The 22,234-nt window shown below is 34.1% G+C and overlaps 1 protein-coding gene across 16 annotated transcripts in view; it reads right to left on the bottom strand.

Moving 5' to 3' along the window:
• LOC105764736 (uncharacterized) overlaps window positions 1-21,414 on the bottom strand; it is an 80,415-nt gene extending 59,001 nt beyond the window's left edge. For 6 of the 16 annotated variants that reach the window (XR_008192002.1, XR_008192001.1, XM_052625576.1 and 3 more), the window contains exons 1-8: window positions 21,340-21,414; window positions 19,140-20,834; window positions 18,377-18,430; window positions 18,199-18,290; window positions 17,215-17,339; window positions 16,805-16,963; window positions 16,481-16,704; window positions 15,964-16,014 (exon numbers count right to left, since the gene is read on the bottom strand). Coding sequence is in view for 14 of the 16 variants with exons in the window: in XM_052625576.1 (XP_052481536.1) it covers window positions 15,964-16,014; window positions 16,481-16,704; window positions 16,805-16,963; window positions 17,215-17,339; window positions 18,199-18,290; window positions 18,377-18,430; window positions 19,140-20,775 (2,341 nt within the window). In the remaining 2 variants the exon portion in view is untranslated. The other 10 variants (XM_052625579.1, XM_052625582.1, XM_052625580.1 and 7 more) reach the window with 8 other exon arrangements.
• Between the last annotated feature and the right edge of the window lie 820 nt (window positions 21,415-22,234).

The raw sequence follows: 22,234 nt of genomic DNA, 5'->3' as shown, positions 1-22,234 counted from the left end.
ACCGATTTCGGCGATTGAGAGAGGACCCCCAATGACGTGGCCGTGGCACGGTTCAATACACTTCTCTCTTTTCCTTTTTTTATTTTTGTTATTTAATATAAAAAATGAATACAAAAATAAGATAAAAGAAAGAGAACCGAAAACAAGTAAAAAATTTCACCTCCCAAATTCGTTCTCTGATTTTGTTTTTTATTAAAATGTTCGTAAAAATCTTACAAAGGTGAGATTTGGGCTTTTATAGCCGAATCAAAAATATTTGCTTTCTCTTTATTCTTTGTTTCTACCATTATTGCCCGTGTGCCTCCTTTGTTTGTTGTTGCATTCAATTCTTGCAGGTGTCAGACGAGCGTGACTATGGCATGCGGCGGTGGTGGCGAGCGTGGGAAGGCTGGGGTAGGAACAAGGCTACGGCGCCCTAGGGTACTCTGGAGGCTAGGGTTTTTTGAAACATTTTAAGTTTTGGGCCACTAGGGCCATTAGGGTTTTGCAAAATTGGGCTAGGGTATTTTGGGTTAAATTTTGTTGTAAATGGACTCTTTTTGTTTATTTTTTTGGTCTTAGGCCCGGGCCAAAATTGGGCCTTACATACATAATTAACCAGTAGTGAACCTTGTTGAGCCTAACGCACCGTTTCTTGATTTACCCATTAATGTTAACACATAACTCTTTTTTTGTTGAAATTTTTTCCCGTTTTATTGACTCCCTTTTTGTCGAGATTTGATTTGGTTAGTTGCCTAATTATGCTCTTCTGTTTAATTTGTTGAATTATTTCTTATTGTTCAAAAAAATCAAAAAAAATAAAAAAATATTGATTATTAGTTAGTTCTATGTTGATTGAGCTTGACCAGTTAAATTCATATTTTGAAAAGAAGCTCGTTTTTATTCTTGAAATGTTTTCTATTAATAAAATTGTTTTTTTTAATTTAGCATTTTTTTATTTTTCTAGTTTGGTAATTTATCAATTTGATCTCGATTTTAATCAACTTTTTTAGTCTTTCTCTACACCCTTAACCTAATCCCCATTACAACCTCTTAAAGACCTTTTGATTTGTGTATCATATCATTTTATAGTGGTGGAGATTTGATTTTCATGCAAGCCTATGGTAAAGGACTTTTCATGTTTGACTATTGAGTGCTTATTATTGAATCTTAAACACTTTGAGTGATTTGAGTGAATCTTTAGTGAGGATGTCAATTCTTGGCGATTTTGAATTAAAGGTAATTACTTAAAAAAGGGGAAATACCTATATTTTCATGCTTTAAAAATGTTCGACTTGGATTGTTTAAATCTTTAGTGCTCTTTTATTTGAATTATCAATGTATGATTATTTATAGATTATTCTGAGACATTATTGATGGGAATTACAAGTTGAGAATTTTTATTTTTATTTTTAATCTGAGTTGAGAATTTTCCTTGAGGACAAGCAAACGCTTAAGTGTGGAGATATTTGATAAGCTGTAAAAGTAACATATTTTAATCTCATTCTTAACGCATTTTTAGATGATTAATTATGTAAATTAGTGAATTTGATGCTCCTAATCCTTTAAATTCATGTTTCTATATTTAGGAGAGCATTTGGGAGCGAAAAGAACTAAAATTGAGCTAAAATCGGACAAATAAAACTGTTTACAGGATCCACACGGCTTGGACATTTCCACTCGGGCTGGCCACAAGCCCGTGTGAGCCACACAGGCTCGCCACACACCCATGTACCAGCCCGTGTTGATGCGGTCGTTGAAAGCACCAAAAATATCCTATCCCTAATAAATAATGAAAAAGAATAATAAAAGGGAAGTAGGGTCAAATCCTCATGGACTGGACTTGCAAAATATCTTGTTTCGTGAAATCCTAGGCAGAATCTTGCCCAAGAAAACTTGCGTGCCTGAAAAAAATAAAATAAAAAAATAACAGAATTAAATGTTTGAATTTGAAAACGAAAAATAAAATAAAAACAAATTTAAGAATATTGAATCGAAAATTAGAGAAATTAAAAATAGAATTGAGAGAAAGGAAATTCTTATGGGAGATTCCAGCCTCCAGTTGTCTCGTTCAGCCTTGGGTTCAATCCTCGACTTTTAGATGATCCTTCCCAAACCGAATAAGCCAGTTATAGTGGAAGAGGACACCTACGACCACCAGCTCCAAGGATTTAGACTTACGATTTAGTGGAACCTGACTCTAGCCAACAATCGCTTCTGTGAGATCGTCTTATGCTAGATCAACGCTTCTCAATGGCGAATCCCACGCCATTTTGTCTCTTAGGCTCGCCAACCTCTGACACAGTAAGCTAACGAACCGACTGTGCAACCTTCCTAAAACATACAAAGCGGCCGTCTTTGCATACGTTGAAAAGCTTACTTCTTAAGGGACATGGACGGAAGCGTCAGCCCCGTAGTGCGGAGAAACGATGAATACTCAGCGAGGAGGCTAAGTACGAATTCTAAGCCTCATGAACTCTTTTGGGGATTTTTGACAACCTTCGGCTAGATGGGTTTAGTGGCTCATGGTTGTGGTAGAAAATAAAATAAATAAATGAAAATAAAGATTTTATTAAAAAGAAATATGAGAAGAACAAAAGCCTAAACTTTTGGGGAGAGAGTGTTTTCAGAAAAATATATGGGATCCCCTTTTGAGTCACTTCACCCCCTTTTGAGTCACTTCACCCCCTATTTATAGTGCTAGGGGAGATAGTTTAATCCTACTTAAATTCCTAAAATATAAATACATTTAATTAAAGATAAATAAAGATAAAATAAAATCCTAAAAATAATCATTAATAATTATCTCAATATTAATTATCCTAATATAATTAAAATAGAGTTTAATAGAATAAAATCTCTTCTTTTTGCATTTCAACCCTTGTGTCCTCCATGCTTGCACTTTTGGCACCAACTTTTTCTTGTGTCGCACATTGGCCCATTTTATCTCTAAATTCATGCTTTTGGCCCTTAATTTTACTTTTGCCTCAAATTTAGTCCCTATGAGATAAAAGTTCATAAATAGCTCAAATTAGCAGGATCATACTCAGAATAAATACATAATTAATACATAAGAATACGTTATTCTAGAGTGTTATCAAATCTCCCCTACTTAGCCCATACTTGCCCTCAAGTATGGTTCCTATCTACCGTGAAAGTTAGATTCTGCCATAAAAGAAATACAACTCCAAAATTTTATAAAAATCAGTCAAAAATGCATATGAAAATTAAAGAGAACCCTAAGCCTGCTTTAAGTAAAACAGAAAAAGTTTTCCAATTAATACACACAAAAATTTGAATCAACTTGAATTATTTAATAAAAATTAGGTAAATTACCAAACCTACCAAGACACTCTATTTGTTTCCTCCTTTAGTCCCCAAATTATTTTTTATCTTTTTTTTGTTTTTTTTTCTCATTTTTTTATGCTTTAGGAATATACTGAACCTTTTGACGCGAAGAGAGATGACAGCCAAGCACCCCACCCCGGTTACTCAAATTTCACAAACTCCTAATTTATTATAATTTTTCTTAAGAACACATCAAACCTTTTGAAGCGAAGAGAGATGACAGCCAAGCACCCCACCCCGGTTACTCAGCCCAACATGTTCTTAAAAATTAATTTCGGTTAGCGGAGTTTTACCTAACACGTCACACAACCTTTTGACGCGAAATAGGATGACAACCCAAGCACCCTACCCCGGTTACTCAGTCAGTCACGTTTTTAAGCTGCACTCATAACCACGGAAACATTAAACGACATTTTAATAATAACTTTTCTTTTTTTTTTGAGGACTTTAGAGAAAAAAAATCAAGTGTCAAAAATAAGTTTCAGTAATTACCTTAAAAGTCATCAACATATTTTAGCATGCAAACATATTAAGTATCTACTTTGTATTTAAACTTGATCAATTTTACGAAAAGCAAGATAAAGTTAACTTTATGAATCACAATTATTTTTAGTCTGATAAGAATAAAACAGTGGAGGTGGCATCAATTATGGAAAATTCACAATTTTCTCAGAAAACAAGAATCATGCTTGTAGGTCAAATAGTAGGCAATTCTTGGTAAAAATCTTGGGCATGAAAAGAGGTAGGAGATTCCAAAAAAATAAATATGGACAAAATAAAGCCTCAAGCAGCAACACCAGCAACAATAACCAAAATCACAACAGAAAATGATAGTAATAATGAAGAGTACCTCCCCTACTGAAAGCACATTGTCCTCAATGTGGACGAAAAGAAATAAATAGGTAGAAAAGTTTAGAAAAACTCCCCGTGTTGTTACTGTCGATCGCAAATGATGGCAATGAGCTTGGTCAGTTGCTGGCCAAAGGTTTCAAGTCGGGCCATAATGCACTCTAAGCGTTGCTCAACGGTTTTCTTCGCATTTTTGCTCTGTTTTATCTAAGCAAAAGAAGAAAAATTTATTAATATCCAAATAAGTAAAATAAAATAAAATAAAATAATAAATAAAGTAAAGAAAAAAATAAATAATAATAAAAATAAAAATTGGGTTGCCTCCCAACAAGCGTTTGTTTAACGTCATTAGCTCGACGTCGTTATTGGTTTTATGGTGGTTCCAAATGGATTTTTTCAACCGTGTGGGCTTGAAAATTCTCATAAAATAGCTTCAACCACTGGCCATTAACTACGAACCGCTTTCTAGATTCTTCACTCTCTATTTCAACTGCTCCATGTGTGAACACTTTAGTAACAATAAAAGGCCCTATCCATCATGATCGAAGCTTACCTGGGAATAACTTTAACACAGAATTATAAAGTAAAACTTTTTGTCCTACCGAAAAATGCTTCTAAGCTATTCTCTTATCGTGAAACAACTTTGTTTTGTCTTTATAAATGTGAGCATTTTCGTAGGCATCATTGCGAATTTCTTCTAACTCTTGGATGTCTAATTTCTTTGCCTTTCCTGCGGGTTCTAACTCCAACTCTGGTGCCTGTATAACAGAAGGGAACAATTTAGTATTTGGAGATAATAATTCATTAACAAATTCAATTTCATCAAGTTCATAATTATCTCTATAAATTGACTCAAAATTCTCTTCCACCAAAGAGTCAATTATGTCAATACGATTTACGCTCAAGATTTCGCTTGGATGGCTAATGGCATTGTAGACATTAAACTTTACGATCTCCCTATCAAACTCCATCGTGAGAGTTCTACTTCGAACATCAATTTCAGTACTTGCTGTACTGAGGAACGGTCGACCCAATAGGAGATCTAAAGATCCAGGAGTGCTATCCTCCTCCATTTTGATCACATAAAAATCTGTAGGGAAAATAAGCTCGTTAACTTTTACCAGAACATCCTCAAGGACTCCTTCTGGAGGCACAACAGACCTGTCCGCCAATTGAATTATAACACCTATTTTTGTCAAAAAACCTGCGTTAAGTGATTCATAAATAGAATACGACATTACATTTATAGAAGCCCCTAGATCACACATAGCCTTCTTAATTCCCAGATGGCCTATTTTGCATGGTATTGCAAACATGCCCTTATCCTTGTATTTTACCGGCATTTTTCGCTGTAACACTGTAGATACATTCTCACCAACATTCACCCTTTCATTACATGTTAATTTTAGCTTATTAGTACAAAGCTCTTTAAGAAATTTAGCATACCGCGGAATTTGCTTGATGGCGTCCAACAGCGGAATGTTCATCTCGACATTCCTAAATGTTTCAAGGATTTCCTTGTCCTCTTTACCTCTTCGACACTGGTTGAATCGTTCTGGAAATGGAGGTTGAATTTTAGGCAATGGAGGCTTCGGTCGGACCTGTTCGTCTTTCTCAGGTTTTTCTTGGGCGATTTCTTGGGCAAGATTCCTGTTAGAAATTCGTTCCAGTACCTTTCCGCTTCGCAACATCACTGCATTTACATTTTGTCTAGGGTTTGGTTCTGTTTGTGACGGCAGCTTCCCTTGAGAGGTCAATTTCTCGATCAATGTGCTCAACTCTTTGATGGACGCCTTAGTTTTCTGTTGGAAATCCTTCATCTCTTTTTGGAAATTAAGATTTTGCTGTTGAAAATCAAGAACATTAGCTGCTAACTTATTGACCATGGTTTCTAGAAAATTACCTGAACCTTGCGACTGTTGCGGAAACTGATTTTGGTATAGCTGGTTATTTTGTGGATTGGCTCCATAGCTTAAGTTAGGATAGCCCCTCCACCCTGGGTTGTAGGTATTAGCGTAGGGGTTGCACTGCCTTTGTGGCGACCCAGGGAAATTTCCCACAGCATCCAGATGGGTCATGGTATCATCATACAAACTGGGACATGCATCAGTTGCATGATCAGGTGTAGCACATATTCTGCATAACCGAGCTGTCTTCGCTTTTTCTGCAATAAGAGAGTTCATCATATTTTTAAGTCTATCAACTTTATCCTCTAAGGTTGAATTACTTAGCTGGTGAACCCTTCTAGGGGGTTCAGTATTAGCTCGAAACTGCTGAGAATTTGCAGCCATCGTGGAGATCAAGTCTCTCGCTTGTTGGGGAGTCATGTTGACCAATGCTTCTCCACTAGCAGCGTCTACCATATTCATCTCCATGGGCTTCAAACCTTCGTAAAAGTATTGGAGAAGAGATTGCTCCGTTATACCATGTTGTGGGCAGCTTGCACACAACTTTTTAAACCGCTCCCAATAATCGTGAAGGGACTCAACTTCTTTTTGCCTTATTCCAATGATCTCTCTTCTTAGCTCAGCTGCTCGCGACGCTAGAAAAAACCTGTTCAGAAACAAACGAGATAGATCAGCCCAAGTTGTAATAGATCTAGGGGGTAAATAAAATAACCATTCCTTAGCAGAATATGCTAGGGAGAAAGGGAAAGCACACAATTTAATCTGATCCTCAGTTACCCCCTGAGGTTTCATGCTAAACAAACCATATAAAATTCTTTCAGATGCTTGTGGGGATTTTCATTTTGCAACCCACAATAAGTTGGCAGTAATTGGATTAAACCTGACTTCAACTCAAAATTAGTATCCACAGTAGGAAACGTGATGCACAATGGCAGTTGTTCTTTCGGAGCTTCGGCCAGTTGCCGGATCGTTTGAGCCATTAGTTGGTGTGCTAGATTCAGGTTTTCGTTAACCCTAGCGCTAAGTACTTCTTCTGGTGAGTCGACTTCTACTTTTTCGCTTTCAAGTGTTCGAGTAGGGTTTTCGTTAACCCTAGACTCAACTTCGTCGTCGAATTCGATTTCTGGCGGTGGATTAATTGAGTTCCAACCACCACTGACTGTTTTTTCCATAACTTCGTCTCCTTGCGATTGGCTCTAGCAGTCTTCTCCATTTCTGAATCGAACGCAAGAGTACCTAGAGCATATCTGGTCATAAGAAACAAAAAACAAGATTAATACGTTGCCAATCCCCGGCAACGGCGCCAAAATTTGATGCGGTCATTGAAAGCACCAAAAATATCCTATACCTAATAAATAATGAAAAAGAATAGTAAAAGGGAAATATGGTCAAATCCTTAGGGACTGGACTTGCAAAATATCTTGTTCCGTGAAATCCTAGGCAGAATCTTGCCCAAGAAAACTTACGTGCCTGAAAAAAATAAAATAAAAAATAACAGAATTAAATGTTTGGATTTGAAAACGAAAAATAAAATAAAAACAAATTTAAGAATATTGAATCGAAAATTAGAGAAATTAAAAATAGAATTGAGAGAAAGGAAATTCTTATGGGAGATTCCAGCCTCCAGTTATCTCGTTCAGCCTTGGGTTCAATCCTCGGCTTTTAGATGATCCTTCCCAAACCGAATAAGCCAGTTATAGTGGAAGAGGACGCCTACGACCACCAGCTCCAAGGATTTAGACTTACAATTTAGTAGAACCTGACTCTAGCCAACAATCGCTTCTGTGAGATCGTCTTATGCTAGATCAACGCTTCTCAATGGCGAATCCCACGCCATTTTGTCTCTTAGGCTCGCCAACCTCTGGCACAGTAAGCTAATGAACCGACTGTGCAACCTTCCTAAAACATACAAAGCGGCCGTCTTTGCATACGTTGAAAAGCTTACTTCTTAAGGGACATGGACGGAAGCGTCAGCCCCGTAGTGTGGAGAAACGATGAATACTCAGCGAGGAGGCTAAGTACGAATTCTAAGCCTCATGAACTCTTTTGGGGATTTTTGACAACCTTCGGCTAGATGGGTTTAGTGGCTCATGGTTGTGGTAGAAAATAAAATAAATAAATAAAAATAAAGATTTTATTAAAAAGAAATATGAGAAGAACAAAAGCCTAAACTTTTGGGGAGAGAGTGTTTTCAGAAAAATATATGGGATCCCCTTTTGAGTCACTTCACCCCCTATTTATAGTGCTAGGGGAGATAGTCTAATCCCACTTAAATTCCTAAAAAATAAATACATTTAATTGAAGATAAATAAAGATAAAATAAAATCCTAAAAATAATCCTTAATAATTATCTCAATATTAATTATCCTAATATAATTAAAATAGAGTTTAATAGAATAAAATCTCTTCTTTTTGCATTTCAACCCTTGTGTCCTCCATGCTTGCACTTTTGGCACCAACTTTTCCTTGTGACGCACATTGGCCCATTTTATCTCTAAATTCACGCTTTTGGCCCTTAATTTTGCTTTTGCCTCAAATTTAGTCCCTATGAGATAAAAGATCATAAATAGCTCAAATTAGCAGGATCATACTCAGAATAAATATATAATTAATACATAAAAATACGTTATTCTAGAGTGTTATCACGTGTCGATATCACACTATGCTTCCCAAATAAGCAAAAAAAAACTCAAATTTTAAGCTTTCTGAGCGTTATAAAATCTATAAATACTAATTAGAAGAATATCTAAGGGGACACTCAGAGAAGATCGAAGAAAAGACTCGAAGAACGCCATCAGAATCAACTCGGAAGCGGATCTTCTTCAAGATTGAAGATCTCCATTTAATTTTCTTCGAAGTCTTATTGAGTTTTTTTGTCTTGTTGTTATTCTAACTTTGAGATGTTTCTATTCAAGATTATGAACTAAATTCCCTAGATACTTATGGAAGATGAAACCTATGATGAATCTTATTATTTGATTTCTGATTTATGCGATAAATACTTGATTCTTGTTCTCAATTATGTATGATTATTTCTTGTTTTAATATTTCTGAGATATTAATTCAAGTTTAATGTACTTATTTCAAGAGAGCAAAAGTCTCTATTTAAAAGTAGATCTAGCATAATTGAATGAAGTTGCATATAATCTTAGAAATATGATGACATAAATCTACCGAATTAGAGTCAAATCTAATAGGAGAATCTATAGATCTAGTTAATGCGACAATAGGGTTTTAATTAGAAAGAGATTTCAATTAATCAACCTAAAGTCAGTTGTTCTTACTCTCGAAAGAGATATTAACATAATTTAAGGATTTCTACGGATCAAAACATAAGTGAATAAATCGTTTAATTTAGATTCATAATAATAGGTGAAGTCTAAGTGGATTCTTTCCTGAATATTTTCTATATCATTGGTTATTTTTTATTATTTTTCCATTTCATTCTTTGTTGCGTTCGTAGTTAAATTAGATTAATAAATTTAGATTAAAAACAATCACTTCAATTTATCGGCTAAATAATAGGAAAACAGTAATTACTAGTATTTTTAGTCCTCGTGGATACAATATTCCCTACTCACCATAGCTATATTATTGTTCGATAAGTGCGCTTGTCTTTGCCATAATTATAGTTAGTTTAGTGACCATAATGAGAAAACAACAATAGATAGCGAGACCATATTATCAAGGAGGTATGATGACCAGATTGAACATTGAAAGACTTGAATTCTTTAGCAATGTTTCCACTGAGATGATGTCGTTGCTTGTGAATGTTTCCACTAAGATGATGTCGTTGCTCGTGAAGGTAACTTTGGGTGATTGTGCTCACCTTCATATGTAACAATAAGCATTGACGGCTCTTCTAAGCACCTTTCCGAATGTTTCCTCGCAGGGCAACCTCTCATACTGCTACATTTATAATATCCCCTGCACAATTTACAAACAAAAGACTTCCTAAGTCGATATTATATGACAGGCTCCACCAACGGCACATCAAATTTACTGGTCGGTCCTATAAATGCTTAAACGTTATAAAACTGAAGACTTAAATGCATCACTCTATTCAGCTTAGTCCTGGTGAGAGTAAAAATCAGAAGAGAATCAAAAGCTTAAAACACTATATTTCAAGTCCCCTTATGGAAAAGGTAATCTGATAATCAGATATCGCAGACACTACGACCATGGAGTTAATGAGTTTCCATTACTAGTCATTTTCAATCTAAAAGTTCATCTATGCACACAAGCAAAACCGAGCAGGGCAACACCAAAATTCATATAAATCAGATGGCAGTCTGATAAGATGATAATGACTACCTAGAGTAAGGAGAACCCTTGATTGGCTTCTGCCCGTATTTCCTCCATGAATAATCATCAGGAGGAATATCAACAAGCTTGTTACCGATAGAAGGCACCTTGATTGATCTCTTTACTCTATGTTTCCTGACAATACAATGCAACCAATTTAAGGTAAAAACTCAATAATCGAGATTAAATCCCTTCCCTTCTCCATAAAAGGGAAAGCATAATTCTATAAAGATGCGAAATTGTGGAAAAAGAACAGAATCCAACCTCTTTTTTCCTTTGGTGCCATAACAGTGCCAACTATGTGCATCAGCTGGTGCTCTGCTCTGAATTAAATCAGAGCCCTGTTTGTAGCAACATGCTTGCGATTGTGAATTACCCTTGCGATTGTAAGTAAGATTAAGCACATACAATTAAAGATAAGTACATACAGTTGGAAGTGCGGTCGCTGAAAGTTCAGATGTCATTGCTGAAGAATTAGATTGGCTAGGTGGGGGCACTTGACAGACTATGGTGGAATTATTGTCTTCCTGACTGATAGTTTGCTGGTCATTGCCTGAATTGTTTTTCTGATTCAAATACTGCACCGCACATTCTCCTGTTGTTGGAGATGACAAAACCTGCAAATGGGACAAAAGAGACGGGACATGCCAATAATGTAGGACAGAGGCAAAATCGATAAACAAAAACTAAATGATTCGGTTTAGAAAACAGATTAAAGTTGAAAAGAGGCTTTAAAAGGGATAATGAAGCTAATGCTCCTTTATCAGGCTGGAAAACTAAGTGAAATGTTACTCAAACATCCACACAAACAAGGGAGATCCGTAACATTTTTCAGACTGAATGTATTAAATGTTGAGTTCTAAAACTTATAAATGGAAATGAATATTTCAGAAACATCATTCAGAGGTGATTGACGCGTTTTACTCTCGTCTCCTAAAGCTTACTTTGTCACCTCTTCCAAACGAAAAATACCTTAAGCGAATATATGTACTTACATTTGAGTTGTCCATCAAAACAGGGTGATCTGGAAGCTCAGGTAACCAAGGACCAGAAGGAGGCATAGCACGCAAATTAGATGGAATTGTATTAATCACATTTGCCCCCGTCCTTTGTGCCATGATATCTGACAATGATAACTCATAACTGATTTTAGGACGACAAATAAGGGGGAAAAAGTAGCTCTTATGCGTAAAATAACTCTAAAGTCTCAAGTGTAATTTCATATTCCGCAAATTTCCATATGTAAAAGTAAAACAATACTAAAAAGGCCCTGAAAACAAGGTCAAGTTTAATGTTATGAAAGTTCCTTGGAAAAGGAATTACCTTGCGTTAGAGGGCCAATAATTTCATTGGAAATTCCTTCTATCTCTTCCAAGGAAGACCAATTTACATATGCTTGTCTCACCAACTTTTCAAGATATACCTGCAATTGCAAATGCCAGGTTCACGATTTAATGAATATTAGACTAATAGATATTTAAGACCCAAAATAAATAAATTATTTAGCTTTTCACAGAACATACTGTGTCAATGTTACTCAGGCTGTGAGTAGGATATATACTGCCATTAACCTCTGCTCCCATTAGTTGGCAAATGGGATTTAACAAGATTCTGTAATTTGAGCCTCGAAAAACATAATATTTGTTTCCCATAACACAAGTTCTGGCGTGGTTGATTGCATGATCCAACTTTCTCTCAGACATTATGGGGCCTAAAATCTGTTCAACATGATTTCAAAACAAGCCATTTATGATTATATTTAAGAAATACATACACTAAATTGGCATATATCTGGTTCTGGGCTAGTCAAGTGATTGCAAATTCTTACCCTTCTAAGCTCACCAGGATTAACGACCCACATTTTCAAGAAGTCTTGCACTGTGTTTATGCCTTCAGAGGCTAGCCTTTTATGAATAATTCCATTTTTATCAATCCTGTCTAGACGCCAAACTTCATCTCCCAACATTGGCGGATAATGTTTCTTGTATACTTCAATACCCAAATAATTTGTATAAGATTTTCCGAGTAATTCATATATACTGATCAACGAACAAAATTCATGTACATTCTGTAGCTTATAAAATTGTTGAACTGAAAAGTTGACTTGATGAAAAAAAAAAAAGGTACTTGCATTGATTTTGTTTGGCAGGTTCGTCAAACCTCTGTGCTTGTAATTGTTCCTGAAATTTGAATAAATCTAATCAAATGCTGATGAAGGTCAACCAGGCTAAGAGGATAAACAAGATTAATAATATACAAATTAAAGATATATACATACAGTTGAAAGTGCTGCTGCAGAAAGTTGAGATCCCATTGATGAAGAATCAGAGGGGCTAGGTGAGGATTCCTGACAAACAATGGTGGAATTATTGTCTTCATGAGTGATAGTTAGGTGGTCATTGCCTGAATTGCTTTTCTGATTAAAAGACTGCTCTACACATTGTCCAGGTGTTGATGGCAAAACCTGCAAATGTGACAAAAATGACAAAGTCATGTCAATAAAGTAAGCTACGCATAGGCAGAATCGATAATAATAAAAAAAGATTCGGTTTTACAAACAGATTAAAGTTGACAAGAGGCACTAAAACGGATAATGAAACTAATGGTCCTTTATCAGGCTGGACCACTGAATGAAGTATTACACATTCATACACACAAACGAGATCTTCGAAGCATTTTTCAAGATGTGAATTCATTCAAAATTGAGTTCTAAAAGTTACAAATGAAAATAAAATATAGATGAAATACTAGGGAATGAAGGATATGTTCAGTCAGGTGTCTCTAAGTCTTGGGCTATAACTTTAAGGCAGCTCTGGAAGCTCACCAGTAAATCTTGTGATTGTTGTTTCTGGTTTTCTTCTGTTAGCTGGTTATGCTGCTGCTGTGGCTCTATTCTGGTTCCTTGTTCTTGATATTCTGAAGGTGCTGTGGGAGGCATGACATTGGAGGCTAGATTACAAGTGTGCTTTCCGCGGTAAGTAATCTCAAAGATTGTCGGGTCATCACTTGATCTTTTTACTGTCTTTGTCGCTAAACAACCTTGGTTGTGTTTGTAGGTACACCGGTAGTACCTTCTACAATCCAGAAAGAATGGTTAACATACACACACACACACACACAAGTCAGGCTTTGCAACCTAGGACTCTTTCAAAAAGGTTCTTCAATTTGAATGGTTTAAAGTTGAAGCAGACCGAATATCAACAGTAATATATGATTGATAACGAAAAGGCAAATTGAACATATGATGACCAAGTGTTCAATAGGTTTGACTTGGTCATGCAACTACCAGAATGATCAATTTATGTACCAAAATTAAGGATACTGAATTTTGATCTCTTGGTCGTTAGTCACTAATGATTGAATGATATAAACAATATAACATGTATCATGTATTACATGGTATTGCTAAAATATTCATCATGCTACGTGTAAATGTCCATATAAATCATGAAATTAAGATAATTTGAAAATTTTGGATTGTTAATTTTTTAACATTTTATCTATATCATCTAACGTCAAAAAGTTTAATCACTAACATCTGTAATATAATTAATAATTTGTCTTAAAATTAAAAAAGTCTCATATTTCAATTATAATTTCTTAAGTGATTGATGTAGTATGCAATCAATATTTAAATTTATTTAGATAAAATTGATATTAAATATTTCAAGTAATGAATTTTAATAGTTTTGATAATTGAATTTATTTATCAAAATTTCAATTAAACACTTGATTGAGTTGGTGTCATGGGTCAACTGAACACCAACTCGGTTGAGTAATGACTAAAATACCATTACTTTACAAAGTAAATTATATTATTTTGAAGGGATTTTTGTTATTTTATATATTTTATATAGAAAAATAAAAGAAATATACACATATAATAGGATTTGAACCCAAGCCTCTATAATTTGTTATACTTGTACTTTACCATTTCAACCAAAACTATATTTAGTATCTATATCATTTTTAAAAAATATATATATTTATTTATAACTTTATATATAGTTTATTAATACATACACAAAGAGAATAACATCTAAGTGCAAGTTAGATGGGGATCTATATTAAGCGCTTAACTCAACTGAAGTCATGAGTTTAATTGAGTAATGATTAGAATACCCTTAATTTACAAGGTAAATTGTATTATTTTACAAGTATAGTCATTTTATATATTTTATATAAAAAATAAAATATATATACACATAATAGGGTTTGAACCCATCCCTCTATAATTTTAACATTTCAACTAAAATTTTATTTATCATTTATATCAAATTTTTATAAATATATTTGTTACATAATTTTATTTTTCACACATATAATAAATGTGTCATAATCTAGTAACATATTAAATGTTTATTTCTTAATTTTATAAAAGTTGAATACTAAGTGTCATTTTAACATAATTTAATATAAGTAAAAAAATCATTATAATGAATTTTAAAAAGAATCTTGACAGTTAAATTATTATAAAAGTCATGTTGGCAAACACAAAAGTATTAGTAAAATAAGTTTGAGAAACATAAAATTTGGTGACTAAATTATTAATTTGATAACTAAAATAAAATTTCTCCAAATTATGATTTATCTTTTCTTAATTTCAAAATTATAATATCAGATATAATGTTACACTATATGGTAGTACCACAAGTTGTCTAGCATGTGCTGACATTTAGTCTCTAATAATCGAGTTGGTGTTTAAATTGATAATTTTAATAGTTTGAGGACTTAAATTTTCGTACTAAAATCTTATAAATATGTTAACTTATAATTAATTCCAAACTTAAGTATTTTTATATGTTGAAATTTTTATTAAATAAGATTAGTAAAATTTTAGATGCTTAATAATTTTATAAATTTAAAGATAAATAATTATAAATTAATAATATATGGTATATGACATAGTAGTCAATGATAATATATTGTAACCAATTAATAAAATAGAGGTGAAGAAATAATAGAAATTAATATATAACACAAAAATCAACAATTAATAATAGAAGGAATAGTAAATTTTCTAAAACATATTATATATTTTTATAAATATCATGAACTTTAAAATACCAAATTGAATATATAACAAAATTATAGTTTTAAAACATTAACTTACCAGATCAAATAACTAAAAGATATTACTCTAAAATGCTATAATATTTATATTTTAAATAATTCATGTGGATAGAAAAATCAAATTAAAATGATTTTATGTCACTTTCTCTTGATATTACGCTTTAATTTTTTTAATATTTATAATTTGATGTATCATGTCATTAAAACTAGTACAGAGAGTTTTATGCATGCTTTAAAGGTGATTGGCAAACCTTGGATATTTTGCTCCCAAGATATCTTTTTGTCCATATTTTCTCCAACAGAAGCCATCATCAGGAGCCAAGTCTGTACCAGACCTTTTATGTTAGTTATTTGTTAATATTAACCCTCAAATTGTAAAATGACATGGAAGATACATATTTCAAGAAATGCTCATTCCTCACAGATATCTCTGTTTCTATATCTGTATTTAGAGATAGTTGACAGCAAAAAATCAGAAATATTAAGGTTGAGAAATAATTACCTGGGTGTGCTCCTTCATCTTGTATTGAAGCTTGAAATACATCTCCATATTCTGCCAATGTCAAATGAACCAGACTTTAGTAACAATTTTTCTCAAATAGCTTTTTATCTTTTAGGCATTGTATAGCTGCTGTTAAATGTAATGTTTCTGATATAATTTCTAGTGCAAGTCAATGAGAGAAACAGAAAATTCGAGCAAATTTCTCCATCACTGAAGTTTTTATGATAAAATTACTGATACAAAATGATTTATTCCCTCTTTTTCTTTTTCTTTTTCTGATTTACATTCAATCTTTCACTAAGCACTTATCAACACACTCTACAGAAATCATGTATAGATTGCAAAAATTGTTGTAAACTCCACACCTCTAAAATTTTCTGACGCAAGTATTAATCATCAAAACAGATGATAAAAACATTCCTATTTATGTAAAATTCAAGGTTCAATGAAAATCGTTACTCTCTAGTTTGCGTCAAACTGATAATATGACGATCAAGGAAGGGTACTGTATCTCCACCTTTTGTAGGGCAGATACTCTTAGCTGCCTCAGCAGCATCTTTCACGTTATTGGCCCTATGATCAATACAAGGTTGAGAGTGCAACTTAGACAACCCCCTGGAATTCCACTCATCATGGTTATGCAGCCCATGGTAGGTGGTGACAAAAAAGCTTGTATCTTGGGAGTCTCGCTCAACATATTTCTTCGCTAGACAACAAGTTGACAGACACCGGTAGTATAACCTACACAGAGTGGATAAAGACATGGATAAAGGTATAATAAAATAAACAAAACTGTTTAGCAACTTCAGAATTTCTGAACAAGATTAGGTGAAGTAATCACCTTGGATAGGGATTACCCTTGACCATTTTCTGCCCCCATTTCCTCCATCTATAACCATCATCCAGTACCTTGCTTCTGATTTGATTTGCAGCTCTATTCCCTCGCGTGGTTTTGCTTGCAGAACCTATGACACCCTTGTTTTCATTCTCAGTATGGTTCCTGCAGATTGTAAAACCACTGCATTAATGAAACTTTTCTTTTTGTAATCCGTAAGCTCAATTATTTAACCAAACCACTTGTAGAATTGATTTCCTCTAGTTTAATTACATCCTTGGCGCAAAAACTGAAAGAAATTTGAAGGCATTTTATATTGGAGAAATGGGGTCAGCAAATGCAGCAAAGCAAACGTTCTGGTTTAAGAAAGTGAAGGCCACTTCAAAATTTACATCAAAATAAAATGCTGAACTGACCATCTTTTGGCCTTAGGTTCATCTTCATCTACGTCTACTTCAACAATATTTGGAACCAGAAAACATTCATCATCTTCTAGACTCCTGTTATTCCCTGATGTAAAGCTCCTTGCTTGTTCTGGTGCCTGAAATTTGAACAAATTCAGAGTAATGATAATAGCAAATCGAGGCTGACAATAAGATTTGACTAAAAATAACAAAACCAAATTAAATACATATGGTTGCTGAAGGTTGAGATATCCTTGTGGGGATGGCTCCTCATGCTCCTCAATACAAGGATTGTTTATAAAATCAGTTAAGTCCTTTACTTTCATAAAATGTTGATTACAGTTAAATCCTTAACAATGTTAAGGAACGGCCTTATCTTGATGATTTGGAAGTAGGCGATGACATACCATGCCATCTTGAAAATTTTGGCCCCACAGTACACAGCAAATGGCAATCTAAAGAGCCTTAATATGTGTTTTTCCCATCTCAAAACATTAAAAAGGAAGTTAGTTGACATTAAAGGGTATTCAGTTAGAAGAAAAAATCATAACTATTAGCATGCAATGTTTTTAAAGAAATTAATTTTTTTTTTTAAAAAAACCAACAAACAGAAAATTGGGAGAAATCAAGTAGGGGAAGGTTATGCCGCATAAGTCTGCCATTTGTTGAAGTGATTGACTTCGATACGAGGGATCAAATCTGGACATGAACCAAAATATAACAAAATTCTGGCCACTTGGCTACAAATACTTGTATGTGTAGATTGGCATGTATAACTTAGATTTACTCAGTTTCTTTTCTGTTTAAAAGAAGAAAGATAATCTAGATAAGCCAAATTCATTAAGACACAAAGAATTGGGAAAAAATGATTGGGATGGTTTAAAGAGGTCAGTTACTTGCAGTTGAAATACAGACATTCATGACAGTAAAACGTCTGAATAAAACAAGAAGAAAACATATATGCTGTTTTTGGTTGATCTGTAAATATATACTTACATGGGAAGTCATACATAAAGGATTGGAAGGAAATACGCAACCCGAAGGAGGTTCTTTCACATCTGTCCCCATCATTCTCTCCTCAGTATAATCTAACAGTTTTAAACCAGAATTGCCTAAATGAGTTAAAGAAACCAAAAATAGAAGTCGTTTCATAAGAGTTGCAAAGAAAAATTACCCAAGCACTGGCCTCGATGATCTTGTGTTGAAACCTCAAGCGGCTTTTGATCACCTACCAATGTTCAAATGAGAAATGTTAAAATCATCACTTCTCATCAGTCAACAGCAAACCTTTTTGTTAATGAGGGCACATTTTCTCATATTATTTAGGCCATAATATACATACATGAGAACATAGAGACAGTTATTGGCATAGATTTATGGTTTAATACCATATTCCCAAGGAATCCAATCACTGTCCTCATGGACATTCTTATAGACTGCCAACTAAAAGAAGATTAGCTCCTGGAGAGCTCCATCCTTGTCCAAATTATGTAATTATGTTGAATAGTCCAGGGATAATCTGTTTCTTGCTTGTGATTTCACACAGCAAGTTTGGAATTCAAGTTCTTCTGCGGTTTACAGAGACAACAAAGTGACTGGATCTGGACCATAGAATTTTATTGGGTAAGGCAAAGGCTAGAAAGTAAGGCTTTTATCTCAGTTATCATGCCAGTTGCCGGGACTGCCAACATTTATATGATTTGGTCAGAAATATGAAAGGATGTTTCCGGAGCTTAGTCTGTTCCAAGTTTCTTGGCTTACTGCTTTTTTAATAGTTTTTACTTTTTGTAGCCAGCTATGCCAGCTTTTCCTGGGATGATAAGAACTACACAATTGCCCAAAAAAAGGGTTCAAGTACTCACTAAATTGATCTCAGACATATGCTAATAAATTAGATGATGAATGAAAAGGGGGAAAAAGGTGAAAAGATGTATTACCTAGTTGTTGGTCTTCATTTTGTATGGTTGCTTCGTGTGGATCTCTACCTTCTACCATTTGGGTCATCACATCTTTCTGGTTATCGATAGGGGAAAAGATATGCATCAGATAACCTGGCCCATCTCCCCACTCTGTTTCATTCCAATTCATACCCTCCCACCACTCACATTCTCCTTTGATTATCTTCAAAGTTTTGCTTGACAATTCCATTTTTGATATACTTTTAAGCTTTGGGCAATTGTAACAGCCAATGCTTTCCAACTTTGGTGCTATCAATAGGCCATTAGAAATGCTGACCAGTTCAGGAAGGTAAAGAACCAGCAATCTTTTCAAACTTGGAAGAAATATTTTATCTGACATGATAGGCTTCACGGAAGCATGACTTACAAGGCTTGTGACTCGGGGGCAGTCCTCAAGAATTATCTCCTCCAAGTTGATAAAATTTTCAAGCAAAGTAAGGCTGAAAATTTCACTCAGCTGGGGGCATGCATGCAGCGCCAGGAATTTCAACTTAGACATACATACAAAACGATCTGCTCCTCTCCAAATACACTGCAAATCCTCCATGTAATAAATGCTCAAATATTCTAGGGATTCAAGCATTTGTTGTACGGAACCAGGGTCAGATTCAGATTGGTCATCTTCATTTCTTTCATAATGCATCTCTCCATCAATTAGGGTTTCCATTTTATTACATTCTGCCAACAAGCAAAATTTTAGCCCCTTCATATTCTCGATCCCGAATTCAGATAAATTCATAGCAGTTGTGTGGTGGTCCAAGAAAAATGAAGTAGAATATTTCAGTACCCCTTTTATTTGAGTTGGGATGGTTTCACCATTCACAAACCTCAAGCATTTGTCCCATTTTCTGAATTCTGCTTCAACTTCATGAGGTACACGAGATATGATTCTCCTTTTATGATGGCCAACAGTAAATCTAAAGCGTGACAAGGAAGGATATATCAGTGATACATAATCTAAAAGTTGGAACGTGGGCAGGTACAAGCTAAGAGTCCTCAATGTTTTTGAGTTGCACACTTCCTTCAGAACGGCTTCCACGGAATCATCCCACCTCTTGTCTGCAGGATTCACATCAATGCTTAACTCTGCAAGTTGTGAGAGATTTGATATCGTCTCAGGGTGAATCAAAATGTCCGATTTCAACGTCTTTTTGCCACATAAATGATAGAATGATACTTTCAATAGTTGTAACTTGAGTAGCTTTCCAGTCTCTTTAGGCAAACCCATGATCTGAGTTTCATCAAGATGAAGCTCTTCAAGATTTTTGAGTTTCCCAACTTGAGGTGAAAGTTCCATGAAGAGATCACAACCTTGTAACAAGAGTTTTTTTAATGCAAACAACTTACGAAGAGATTTTGGCAAAGATTTGATGCTAGTACGGGACAAATCTAATATTTGGAGAAGTTGCATGCGCTGAAAGAATAGGGGAGGAATAGCTGTCAGCTCATAATTCCCCTGCAAATACAATGCAATCAATGAAGAGCAGTTTGGACATCTTGGCAACTCAGACACTATATGTTTGTCATCTGCTAAATGGATCTCTTTAGCTCCCCATTCCACCTTTTGTACCTCCGCCAACCCTGGCCCACTTGCCTTGGTAACAGACGACAGCATTTTAGCTTAAGTGTGAAGTATGATACCACAAAAGTTTATCCGGAAATTCAGGATGAGATCTGACACATGATAACGTATGATTAGTTGATTGTCCTAATTGTTAGTTTTTAATGCCTAAAAACTTAAATTGGAAACAGTCTGATAATGTATGGATGTTTATGCGGCCAGTTACATAAATAAAATATATATTGACCTACATGGATAAATGAATTGACAGCACGTATAATTTAGTAAGTATTTAGCACGAGACAGAAGCACATATAATTTCATGATGAAAATAAAATAAATTATGTTATTATCTAAAGTTGAATCAGTTTAAGTACATGTTATTGTGATTTACCCTGCAAATATAGAAACTCACTAAAAGAAATTGAAAATTACATAAATTTGTATCGAAAAAGAAAAGAGAAATAACACACGTGAAGTAGGGTTACGGTGATTAAAGATTTGAAACATATACTACAATACATGCACTAAACACAAAAATCAAACAAGAGCTTGACAGACATACAAAACTGATCACCAAAGAAAAGAAGAAATGGAAGAGAAGATTGGTAAACTGACCTGCAATTTTGTTTGCCTTTAGAAGATAAGAAGAAGCTGCACTTTGACTTTGAGTTTGGGTCATCTCACCGTCCAGTTTAAAAGATTGTATCTACCCTTTCCGCGTTAACTAATTTTAATTTTACTATATTACTATTTTACATGTGCCCGTGAACTTTAATGTTCCACATCTAAATTCATTTTATAAAACTAGAATGTCGGTAATGATAATATATTGTAAAGAAAAGATAAATAAAAATAAAGAACACATAAACTTTTATGTGAAAACTCTATTGAGCAAAAAAATCACGGGTAGAGGAGAAGAAAATTCACTATGTCAAATTTGAATGATTACAAAAGGAGTTTTGACTATATCTATTTATAGGTTGAAAAACCTAATTCTAATCAAAGTCAAATATATTATGTTAATAAATGCTAAATATATTATACTCATAAATACTAAATCTTCTAGAAAGAATATATATTTTGTTTAACTTGACTTACAAGTAATCTTTTAGAATTTGAGTCACACAACTCTAACTGTAACACCCCTAACTCGTATTCATCTCTAGATTAGGGTTATAGAGTATTACCAGAGTTTACAAATTAATTTACAGACATTTCATTTTATCAAACATTCATATTTATAACCAATCAAAATCAAAACATTAATGAGCTAACGTTGACCAATTTAACTTATACATGTCATTCAATGCATTATTCCCCTAACATGCACACACTCAACATTCAAGTTAGTTCAATAATTTTCATGTATCAATAATATCAATACTTCATCAATTATCATACAATAAACATCCAAATCATAATCACATCAATAAAAATATATTTCAAGCATCTAAGAATATAATTCAAGTTACATGAACTTACCAGATAAATTGCGAAATACCAAAATTCG

The sequence above is a fragment of the Gossypium raimondii genome, chromosome 12, assembly GCF_025698545.1.
Source record: "Gossypium raimondii isolate GPD5lz chromosome 12, ASM2569854v1, whole genome shotgun sequence".
Taxonomy (NCBI): Eukaryota; Viridiplantae; Streptophyta; class Magnoliopsida; order Malvales; family Malvaceae; genus Gossypium; species Gossypium raimondii.
Note: the sequence above shows the minus strand (reverse complement) of the source record. Positions and strands in the feature narration are given on the sequence as shown.